At 39.6% G+C, this 12,716-nt stretch overlaps 1 protein-coding gene across 5 annotated transcripts in view; it reads right to left on the bottom strand.

Moving 5' to 3' along the window:
* slc25a21 (solute carrier family 25 member 21) overlaps positions 1-11,932 on the bottom strand; it is a 167,116-nt gene extending 155,184 nt beyond the window's left edge. The window contains exons 1-2 of one of the 5 annotated variants that reach the window (XM_060934166.1): positions 11,816-11,932; positions 11,489-11,559 (exon numbers count right to left, since the gene is read on the bottom strand). In XM_060934166.1, coding sequence (XP_060790149.1) covers positions 11,489-11,552 — 64 coding nt within the window. In that variant the 5' untranslated portion in view covers positions 11,553-11,559; positions 11,816-11,932. The other 4 variants (XM_060934163.1, XM_060934168.1, XM_060934165.1 and 1 more) reach the window with 4 other exon arrangements.
* Between the last annotated feature and the right edge of the window lie 784 nt (positions 11,933-12,716).

Raw genomic sequence — 12,716 nt, 5'->3', positions numbered from 1 at the left:
GTCTGAAGTTTGCAAATGAACATCTAAATAAGCCTGATGTATTTTGGAAACAAGTCCTGTGGACTGATGAAATCAAAATAGAACTTTTTGGCCACAGTGTGCAAAAGGTATGTTTGGAGAAAAAAAGGTTGCCAAATTTCAGGAAAAGAACACCTCTCCAACTCTGAAGCATGGGGGTGGATCGATCATGCTTTGGGGTTGTGTTGCAGCCAGTGGCACAGGGCACATTTCATTGGTCAAGGGAAGCATGGATTTGAATAAATACCAGCAAATTCTGGAAGCAAACATCACACCATCTGTAAAAAAGTTGAAGTTAAAAAGAGGATGGGTCCTACAATAAGACGATGATCCAAAACACACAAACTCTACAATGGAATACCTCAAGAGGCACAAGCTGAAGGTTTTGCCCTGGCCCTCACAGTCCCCTGACCTAAACATCATTGAAAATCTGTGGATAGAGCTCAAAAGAGCAGTGAATGCAAGACAGCCCAAGAAACTTGTAGAACTGGAAACCTTTTGCAAGGACGAAATGTGTGAAAATCCCCCAGGTAAGAACTGAAAGATTATTAGCTGGCTACAAGAAGTGTTTACAAGCTGTGATACTTGCCAAAGGGGGTGTTACTAGGTACTAACCATGCAGGGTGCCCAAATTTTTTGCTTCGGGCCCTTTTCCTTTTTTGTCCTTTTGAAAAATAAAAGATGAAAATTTAAAAAAATTGTTTTTGCTTAAAATATAAAGGGAATGAGTCATCTTTAACTTTATGCCTTTTGGAGATTATTTCATCTTCAACTTGCTTAACTGTTCACAGTAACAGCAATTTTGATTAGGGGTGCCCAAACTTTTGCACATCACTGTAAGCATACTTTATGCACAGGTGTGCCAAGTTCCAACGCACCACCACCAATCCTACCTAAACGTCGCAGCACAAACCGGGAAGATCCTGGACGAGCCCTAAATTGCCACAACCCTGGTCCTAGGTCAAGACAAAGTAAGGAAAGGACACAGCTACAAATGGTGGGTCTAAATATTTATTACCAAAAACAAAGCAAAACATGCCGTTGCTGGCAGGAGTCAGTCCAAGTGAGAGAAAGAGCAATATGGACCCGTGCTTTTAAGCTGTGGAAGCATGCGTCCCAGGTGCTTCAAATCTGGCTGCCGTGATCACCTCCCTCTATTACCTTAGAAAGCACACAGACACAGTAACTTATCCACAACCACTGCAGAGCCAGTGAGGCAGAGACTGTCACAGTATTTATACTAAAACAATTATCCGCCTCAGGCTCAGTGAATATCGGTGATTATTACACATACGGGCCACTTTTTCCATGGAATAAAAACATGCAGTCTATTCCTTTCAAGTGGATTTACTGATGGCATGCAATATTGTTCTCATATCGTTTATCCTCCATGTATTATGCCACTCTCCCCAATGAAGAATGAGCGTTCAATATTGTTATAATATCGCACGTTGTCAAGACAACACAACGTCACATTTTGGAGCTCATGCGAAGATCCATTGACAACTTCTGTTGCGCATGTGCATGATCATTTCTTTGTCGGCCGGGAGAGAGAGAAGACGGGACTAATTCAGTGCTCGGATTAAGCTCTAAATAAATAAACTGAAACTAAAGATGCACTGAACACCCAAAAAGCTACCAAAGCTTCGTTATATATTCTTCATGCATATTTACAAGAGAAAAACATACCAACAGACATCGAAAAACTGGAAAAGAGACACATCGGAGATATAAAACTTCTGTGCTAGTGAGTGACTAACAGTTTGTTCACAAAAACGGCGGCGAGGTTTGCTTCATTAAAGGATATGGGACATGAAACATAAATGCACGCTATATCAGTTTCTTTCCATTAAAAATATGAATTAATTGCATCAACGAATACAAAATCATCTATTAAATTCAGCAAAATCGTTATATTCGTGATGATTATATGGCATTTCTGCTCGACTTCCGATATGCATTTTCTACAACCGGAAGAGCCGCTGTCACGTGATCATACGTCACAAAAACTTTCGGGCACAGCACAAGAGGGTAGATGAATGGAGAAGTGGATGACAAGAAAATTGTTTTTATAGTCTTTAACGTACATTGAACATCATGGTGTATTGTGCTGCTTATGGTTGCAATAATTCCAATGGGAAATGCCCTGGAGTAAGTTTTTTTGCATTCCCCAAGGACCTGAAGCTGAGAAAAGTGTGAGCTCACCTGCGCATGCGCAGTAGTGATGTGTCGGTCGCGAACGATCCGGTTCAAAGAGCCGGCTCTTTGAAGTGAACGACGGGAGCCGGCTCTTCAGTGGGAGCCGAGTTGGGGAGCCGAATTAGTTTTTTGTCCTTAGGTGCCTCAGAGAGAGAGAGAGTTTCACAAAAAAAGTTGCTGTCCGATTGCGTCTTTGTGTTGTCTATTACCATTCAAAGGAAAAAAAAAGTAGCATGGTGTACGCCTACTTTTTTTGGTTGGGGGGGTTGATGTCATTCACAGCTGCGAAAATTGGTGTAATGCTTAAAGCTGTGGAGCGCAGGGGAGAGGAGTCTAATATTTTATTTAATAAAATATTTTGTTGCACATTGTTCTGTGTTTGTTAAAATAATTTCCAACTTTGCTTCATAGTTTCTTAGGCCTGATTTTATACTTCATAATTTATTTTGTGGCATTTTGTTCAAGGTCGAGTGTGAAATAAAGCCATAAAGGATAAACAGTTGATGTCTTCTGTGTATTTTATATTGGTAATATAACACAGTTTTGCATTATGTTTGTGAGAAAATAATTTATTAATTGGTAAGTAAGTTTTATTTCTATAGCTAGAACATTGTTACACTGCTATACTTTACAAAGCTTTACAATGGCTACAAAAACTAAAAAATAAAATGGAAAACATCCTATTGATAAAATATAAATAATAATGTAATTAATTAACTAGTTAATTGCAGCAATTAAATCAAAAATAAAATCTCAGGAGCCGTTTGGGAGCCGAAAGAGCCGGCTCCTTATAGTAAGAAGAGCCAAAAGAGCCGGCTCCCGAAAAAGAGCCGAAATTCCCATCACTAATGCGCAGTAGGCTTCGCGCATGCACAGTAGGCTTAGTAGGACAAATCCAAGAGGTAGGATAACTTTACAGAACACCTGTTGAAAAAACTTTGCACCTACTGTTTCCCACAAACTGTGTTCGGACCATTTCACTGAGGATTCTTTCAACATTAATACTCAGGTACTGAGCGATATTAATTGCCAAGCCAAATTTAAGAGGCTACTTAAAGATGGAGCCGTTCCCAACGTCCCAATTCAGGAACAAGACGGCGGAGTGAAACCCAAAGTGCTACGGCCACCACTAGGTGCATTCGCTAAGCGACTGAAAGCCGAGGTAAGGATTAGTATTATAATTTTGGGTGTATCAATTATTGATTATCATAATTCTGACTCGTTTCACCATTTTGAATGTTTTCATCTCGGACTCTGGAAGCATTGTATCTCAATCAATCAATCTCGAAAAATATCAGCAAAAAAAAAAAAATAGCTTGCAACGGACTTTAGTTAGATCTATGATGACCTTTCAATGTATGATACAAAAATAATACTTCTTTCAACAGATCATTAGCCTTTGAGCAGAATTGTTTTTAACTTACCAGGAAGTGTTATCGAGCCGACCGCTTTCAGTTTCATGGGGACTGAATGAACTCTCACTCTCAGAATCATCTGACCCGTCAGAGTAAAGACAAGATCCATGTTCATATGAATTTCCAGCTATCGGTTCAAATTGATAGGGTCTAACTTCACATCTCTGTGAAACATCGGGAATATCACTGTCGATGGTGTCCATTTCGGTAACCTGTTTACATTAGATTCCTAAGCGCTGGCTCCTTGGAAAGTTTTTGTTAGGTCATGGGTCACGTGACCACCTAGCTCATTAACGAATCCTTGTTTTACACTGATGTATAAAAAAACTTGAATAATGTGATGATTTTCACATTTTTGACGCCCTGCAGTGATTTAGATGGCATTTCTTATGTCCTTTATACATAATTATGCCCAGAAAAAAAATCCATGTCCCATATCCTTTAAAAGCTGGACATTTAAAAGAGAAAGACGCACTGAATACCTGAAAAGCTACCAAAATTTCCCTGGATATTCTTCATGCATTTAATCTTCCGCATTAAATATATGGAAAAACTGGAAAAGACACACGTCGGAGACATAAAACTTCCATGCTAGCAAGTGACTGTGACCGTTTGTACACAAAAATGGCAAAGAGGTTTGCTTCATCAAAAGTGGAAGATTTAAAAGAGAAAGATGTGCTGAACACCTGAAAGGCTACAAAAACTTCACTGGATATTCTTCACGCATATTTACAAGAGAAAAACATATTAATGGACATTGAAAAACTGGAAAAGAGAGCAATAGCAGAAATATTGTCAAAGTTCTATTTGGAGGCGAGGAGAAGTGACTGAGACTTTTACAAGAGGACTTCACTCATGGACCTCACTCAGCAAAGCCCTTTTGTTTTGAACAACTGCAGTGTAACAATTAACTACAACCAAAAGTAACTTTGAACTTGAACTGTCAGTCTGTATATAGCTTGTATACAAGTTGGGTTGTTGTTCAGGCTTTTTGGACTTGTACCATTTTTATTGTTAGAACTTTGACTTTGTACATGTACAGTGGATTGACAGAGCATTGAATTACATTCGGTCAGAATCAGCATTCAATATTGGCAAGTCACCCCCCTGTTCTTAACTTTTTGTAAAATCTATAATTGTTCCATTGAATGTGTATGTATAATAATAATAAATTATAATTATAATAATAATAATAGGCTGGGTTTTTTTTCGTGGTATATCAGACATATTCCATTCAGCTACTCGTCTTCGACTCATTCAGTATCATGCTCGTTGAATGGAATTATGTCCGATATACCACTCAAAGCCAGGCAATATTATTTAAATAAATTACCTCAAGTTCGTATTGGTTATTATCCACTAATATTCACTTTGCCTTCGGCAAATAATTCTTAATAAACTTGTATAAAATATATAATATGTTGTCACTATTGCAGCAGTTAAATAGCACCATTTAACTAGCCTGGCAAGCCAGACAAATGTGAATATTTAGTCTGGCCTCGATCCGTAGACATTTCCGAAGGGGGTGGGTGGAACAAACCGCTGTCTTTCAAACTGTCTCTGTGCGTATAGGCCAACGCTCTGACCAATCAGCGCAACAGTGACTGTGACGTAGTCAGAGCGACAGAAAGCAGTGGGGGAGGCCTTGAAATAAATAATTTTTCAAAATGCGTATTAATTAATAAACAGGTTCTAGATATTAAGAAGTTTGGAGATAATGACCACAAGTTTGGAGTCTGTACCACATACACTTTTTTTCCAAGTGTTTTTCAAGGGTTTGCTTAAACTGTTTTTGAGAGTTTTTATTTAGTGGTGTTTGGTGAAATAATTTCCCTTAAATTTAAAATAACAGGAAAATAAGAAACAATCAAAAAGTAATGTTTCAAAGCTGTTTATTAATTCTTCGTACTGCACAAACTAGCCCCATCCTTTTGGCTACGAGCGGAGCCAGCTGGTAGATCAGACTTTTGCCATAGCCGGTCGGCAAAACAGCGAAAACATCCTTCTTGAAAAGGAATGAGCGGAGAGCCTCTTCCTGCTCATGTTTCAACGAAAACTCCAAGTCTAATTCTTCTAAAACTGATTCCAAAGCGGAGTCAAACGCGCGCTGTTCACTAGCCGTAGCCATCTTTCCTGCTGTGCTTTCTCCAGCGTCGCGCAGCTTTGTCGTCACTCCTGCAAAAGCCCGCCCAAAGAATCCAAACAAAAACCTTGCGTTGTGATTGGCAGGCAAGATTTGATGCCCGGGGTGTTTTTGTTTATATGGCGCGAGGCTAGACCCACTCGCTAGGCAAAAATATTTTTGGCCGCTAGGCGGGTGGGTCTAGTTTACTAGGCTACCATTTAACAATTACAGGAACATTTGCAAAGGTTCACATACACGTTCCAGTTCAGTCTATTTAATTTCAATTTAATGTTAAATTCACGAGATCCATAAGATCCTGAAATCCATCTACTTATTGCAACTCATTACTCATATACTATACAATTCAATCTACTCCTACATTATAGAGGCCGACTCACCCTTCCCAGAATCCAGTTCATTGTTTTTGTTTTGAAAGCACATGACCACTACTCTGCTAGCTTTCTGTGCAGCAAAGTTTCTGCAAATTCACTGTTCGTGAGCCCTTCAAAACCCATCTCAAACTTTTTTCCTTCATCTACGTATCATACATAGAAGTTCTGAATAGAATACGCCTGATTATTTTCTCTTTCTTTCTCTTCTTGGCCACTCATGAGATGGCTAAAGCTGATTCTGGTCTATTATAATGGAATAACCATACAAATGGTTAATGGTACAAATGGATTGGTCAAAAGAATTTAAATTATAACTACTTTGACAAAATAACTTCAATTTCACATTGCAATTTCGGACATAAGGCTTAGGATGTCGCTGGAATATCCGCCGGAACAGTGGAATATCAACGGATGTGAAAATGGCGACTCGCTACTTGGCGCAGAGGCTCCTGGGGAGAGTGATTCAATAAACCAATCATTGCAGAAAATAAATAAAAGGATGACAGTTAGGATTTTATTCATAGTGGAAACAATTTGCTAAAATGATTGAATATCCCTATTGTTTTTAGTACAAACATTGTTATAGCTTATTATTTTACGACATTATCGAGTCAGTTCAAAAATGTTTTTTTTTTCCACACCGTCCCAACTTTTTCTGATTTTTCTACAGTATCATCTAAAAATTCAGAGAATCCAGAGAGTTCTCTGCACATAAAAGGGCAAGGCTGAAAAACATCAATGAATGTCAGTGACCTTCGATCCCTCATGTGGCACTGCATTAAAACCCAACATGATTGAATAAAGGATATTACTACATGGGCTTGAGGACACTTTGGAAAACCATCATCAGTGAACGCAGTTCATCGCTGTATCTACCATGCAAAGAGAGCCATACATAAACAACATCCAGAAACGCTGCTGAATTCTCTGGGCCTGAGCTCATCCGAGATGACACAAAGTGGGAAAGTGTGCTGTGGTCTGACTTATACACATTTGAATTGCTTTTGGAAATCATGGATGTTGTGTCCTCAAAGCTAAAAAGGACCATCCAGACTGTTACCAGCACAAAGTTCAAAAGTCAGCATCTGTGTTGGTATGGGGGTGTGAGAGTGCCCATGGCATAGTTAACCTGCACATCTGTGAAGGCAGCATTAATGCTGAACGGTTCATACAGGTTTTGGAGCAACATGTGCTGCATGACATCTTATCCAGAGACATCCCTGCTTAAGGCAGCAAGGCAATGCCAAGCCACATTCTGCACGTGTTACAACAACATGGCTTCATAGTAAAAGAGTGCGGGTGTTAAACTGACCTGCCTGCCTCCTACTGAAAATGTGTGGTGTAATATGAAACATAAAATATGACAAGAGAGACCCGGACTGTTGAGCAACTGAAATCATATATCAAGCAAGAATGGGAAAGAAATTCACTTTCAAGACTTCAATAATTAGTGTCCTCAGTTTCCAAACGCTTACAGAGTGTTGTTAAAAGATGCAACACAGTGGTAATGCCCCTGTCCCAACTTTTTTGGAACATGTTGCAGGCATGAAACTCAGAGTGTATATTTACAAAACAAACAAAAACAAATAAATACAGTTGTTCAGCTTGAACATTAAATATCTTTGTATTATATTCAATTGAATATCAGTTGAAAAGTATTTGTACATCATTACACACTGTTTTTATTTACATTTTACATAGCATCCCAACTTTTTGGGAATCTGGGTTGTAAAAAAAAAAAAAAATAGGCTGCCTAAGACTTTTGCACAGTACTGTATCTATTATTGGTACACTGCCAGACTGCCCATTGAGAAAAGATAAATAATGCATAAAGTCAGCATAATGTATTGTAAATATACTTATATATAATAGCTCTTAAATATATTCCATTTTAAAATTGAACAAACCGTGATTTTAAGAAGGCAGACACGGACAATCCAGGGGCCTTACACCTTTCAAAAAAAAATCTGCCCTCATGGAGGCCAATCAGGTTTTAGGGACCAACAGTAGACATGCCATCTGAGCTGGTATGTACCCATAAAGAAGTTTGTTGAGATGTAGGAGGACATGTAAGTAGTACATACTGAGTACAACTAAACAATTGATGTTTTCATCACTGAATAAAAATATTCTCTGAGTGCGATACCTTGCAAACGTCTTGAGCTTAACTATTACAATAAAAGTGGCATTTAGGACATTACAGAAACACAATGTTCAACCTATACTCTCCACATCAATGAATATAATGACTATTTTCAGAAGGCTAATAACCAGTTTAGCTCACGCTAATCTTACACTGGGCCTTCCAACTATCCAAGCAGGGGATGTGCCATCCCTGTTCTTGAATCATCAGACTCAGCTTATGATGGACTTCCCTGCTGAAAAATTCAACAGTCTAACCAACTACCTGCTGCCAAAATACTAGGGATGTAACTGAATATTAATACATTATTCTATCCACATTCACTGGATATGAACAATTGCGCACTCTGATTGGCTACTCTACTACTAGGATATCAGCTTATATACCATGAGCAGAGAAAAACAAAATGGCGGCGCAAGTTAGAGGCTGGGGGGGGGGCAGGTGGGGAAATAGCATGGATTCATTGGGGAAACTCCTGTGAATGATGAGTCTCAATCAGCATATATTTGAAAATGAGCGTGATTTCAGAGACTTCCGCTCATGGGTGGGACTGAGGGAGCTGGGTCGCCCACCTCTGATTAGAGGGTGTTAACATTCTGTTTTAAATATAAAATGTCATGATGTAGATAGAGTTGACCGTTTGGGACTTATGTCACCATGTGCCTTGCAAGGTTCAGGATGATGGCCAGTAGATAGCTTTTTGAGCCATTTTCAACCCGTAAAATGCAGATTTTTTTTTTAAACTAAAAGGGATCATTTTGTCAATAATAAAACCAGCATTTGTGCGTTTTATCACAGTACAGTTATACCATTTTACAGTTTACAGCTCAACAAAACACATGGTCCTTAGTACTGTAACTGCCTGGTCAGGGTCATAGTGGTTTAAATTCATCGATTATGATGCATTTTGGGGAATCAACTAAATTAATTAGAAAAATCTACAGCACGTACAAAACAAACAAAAACAACTGTGTGAATGGGATTAAAAACAGTCCTATGCGCATCTCTAGATGAGTATCAATTATAAACTACTCGAGATGGAAATTTTTTCAGCACGATCAGCAAGTTGAGAAAAACCCGGACGCTATCATCGCAGGTAAGCATGGTGGAAAGATCATAGACATATTTTTACTTATCACCAATATTTCATGATATTTTTGTCAAAACCTACTTTGTTTCTTACTCTTTCATTTGACAGTCGCCATTTTGTATCTAACTGCGCGTTTGAGAAGTCAAGTGATGTTTCGATAATAGTGATCACTTTCACCGGTGTCCACCATTATCGACACCCTGTGGAATTAAGTGACATTTACAACTGTTATGTATCGATCTTTGTGTAACATTGTTGAAGTAGATGAAGTACTTTAAAAAATAAAAGTGCTGTGATTTATAATAATTTTTTTTCTGATTCATAACAGCATGGAATGATTATAGAGTATTTAGAATCCTATTGCAATAAATAGAATTAGACCAGAATTAAATTCCTAGCACATAAAAAAAATTACACGCTTAAAATATTCAGATGTTTCTATTCCATTCAGAATTGTTTTTTTTTGCAGTTTATTGTAATACGTGATAGATATTTACATCAGTAGATATTTCATAGTTTTAGATGTAAAAATATAAAGTTTTGTTTTGAGGAATGGCATCCGACCTTTGACCTGGATTTTCATGTGGTTACAGTGTCAACCGCCTGTTGACATTTATTGGTAAACTACAAAGCTAGAAATTAATACAAACAACAACAAATAATGATTAACAAAATGTGATCTACGAAAATACTTAGAAAGTGGGTAGAAAGTGGAGCAAAAAGATTTTCTGACAGGTTATACATTATCAGTTCATTTGTTTACAAACATTACAATTACTTCCTCATTTACGTAAACACCTACATTGATATATTTATATGAAATATATTTTGTACTGGCGGCACGGTGGAGTAGTGGTTAGCGCTGTCGCCTCACAGCAAGAAGGTCCGGGTTCGAGCCCCGTGGCCGGTGAGGGCCTTTCTGTGCGGAGTTTGCATGTTCTCCCCGTGGGTTTCCTCCGGGTGCTCCGGTTTCCCCCAAAGACATGCAGGTTAGGTTAACTGGTGACTCTAAATTGACCGTAGGTGTGAATGTGAGTGTGAATGGTTGTCTGTGTCTATGTGTCAGCCCTGTGATGACCTGGCGACTTGTCCAGGGTGTACCCCGCCTTTCGCCCGTAGTCAGCTGGGATAGGCTCCAGCTTGCCTGCGACCCTGTAGAACAGGATAAAGCGGCTAGAGATAATGAGATGAATGAATGAGATATTTTGTACTGAATATAAGTCTATGTAAAACAAAATTTAAATAAAAACTATGTTTTTTAACTTAATACCACCTACCGACTATTTATTGGAAAAAAATAATCATCTGGACGTCGACAGCCGTGGGCGCAAAGGTGGTGTCGACAGCCGTGGGCGCAAAGAAGGTGTCACGTGATCTGATACACTACCGTAATCAGGAATCAACTTTCTTTTCTCCAGTGGAAGTTTGAGTAATTATTCATTGAAAGTCTTTTCTACTTCTGCAACAGCCAAAAGATCATTCGATCATGTCGATAATTGTAGCCGTCGCTCTATTATTATTATTTACGTTTTTGTTCCGTCTTGAACTTTTCGGGTGCTGACCCTTTGATGTGCACCGCACCACCGATTTCAGTACGTCATCGGAATGTACGCGTGTAAACAGTTATGGCGGCCAAACTTGAAAACTTTCCGGCTGACACGTTGTTGACTTGGATTTCTAATATTCTTGGATAAGTAACATTAGTTTTATGTAATTTGTTGTCGTTATAGATTAAAAAAAACCCGCAACTGTTCCTTAATAGCCCTGAAACCGGCTCCTGGAGGATCTTGGATCTCCATCCTGTGCTCCAGGACTGAGTGTTCTATCTCCTGCCCAGTGTGTTTTCCTGAGGACCGGATTAAAGGCGGAACTCCGCGGTCTTGGGCTGAGCAGGAGAACGGGCTCGGTCTGAAAGCTGGATGTGTGTGCTGCTCTGGTTTAGTCCTGTTTGTGACTGATGGCCGAAATGCAAGAATGGAGCGACCCTGCGTACACAGGCGCGTGCGCACACACACACACGCGTCTCTTGGTGAAGAATCCTGCCGGTGCAGGACTGTGTGCTAGTTTAGCTTAGCTCCAGGTTTAACGCTACTTTAGAGGACCTACCTGCTGATCCGCCGGCAATGATCTGATGAGCCGCCTCCCGTATAAAACTCCTTTCCCTGGTCATTTCTAGTCTGCGGTTGGGGGAAAAAAAAAGTAATTTCTGGAATCAGAATGCCTGTACTGTCATTGCATGTTAACATACACCGAGATGTCCTGTCTGTTTAATTCAGACAAAAGATCCTAGGAAACAAGAGTTTTATTACTTAACCCTGTCTAGAAACTCGTCCCAACTCCTGGAGCTTGAACCGGAGAATAAACTCCTCTAATCGGTAGATCATGTGAAACAGAACCGGTTTCTCCAGTTTACAATAATAATAGTGCAGTTACCTGTTCGGATCTGCTACGACAAGAATGGAAACAAACCCCTTCGGCTTGAAGCAGGAGCACTCAGTGTTCCGAGGTTGGGTCTTGTCTCATTAACGAGACCGCAAAGCAGGAACTGGACTTGGTGTCCTTAGAGATCAGGGTTTAACTACCAGTGACGTCATTGCTGGCAGCCAGAGATTTAAGGCATCAGGTGTCACTGAGTGAGCGGTGAATCGAAGTGCTGTATATTTACTCTATTCTAATTTGATGTTTTACTTTAACCTACAGTTAATAAAAACGACCTTCTTACTGTATTTAGACTTAGACTTCTTTATTGTCCATTAAACTTGCATGAAATGGAAATTTCTCTTTAGTAGTGGCATAAAAAACACACAGAGACAAACACACCACAGTCAGCATAATACTCAATAATAGTCAATAAATAAATAAATGGGGAAGAAAAAGTGTTCTTAAGGAACAGTTACTCTGTCCATTTCACTCAGTTAAATATTAAAAAAGTTAAAAGATATTAAAAGATGCAAAAGCACCATATTAATACTCATCTCATCATCTCTAGCCACTTTATCCTTCTACAGGGTCGCAGGCAAGCTGGAGCCTATCCCAGCTGACTACAGGCGAAAGGCGGGGTACACCCTGGACAAGTCGCCAGGTCATCACAGGGCTGACACATAGACACAGACAACCATTCACACTCACATCTACAGTCAATTTAGAGTCACCAGTTAACCTAACCTGCATGTCTTTGGGGGAAACTGGAGCACCCAGAGGAAACCCACACGGAGAACATGCAAACTCCACACAGAAAGGCCCTCGCCGGCCCCGGGGCTCGAACCCAGGACCTTCTTGCTGTGAGGCGACAGCGCTAACCACTACACCACCGTGCCGCCCCATATTAATACTA

Source organism: Neoarius graeffei, chromosome 11 (genome assembly GCF_027579695.1).
Source record: "Neoarius graeffei isolate fNeoGra1 chromosome 11, fNeoGra1.pri, whole genome shotgun sequence".
Lineage (NCBI taxonomy): Eukaryota > Metazoa > Chordata > Actinopteri > Siluriformes > Ariidae > Neoarius > Neoarius graeffei.
The sequence above is the reverse complement of the archived record's forward strand: the minus strand, read 5'-3'. Positions and strand labels throughout refer to the sequence as shown.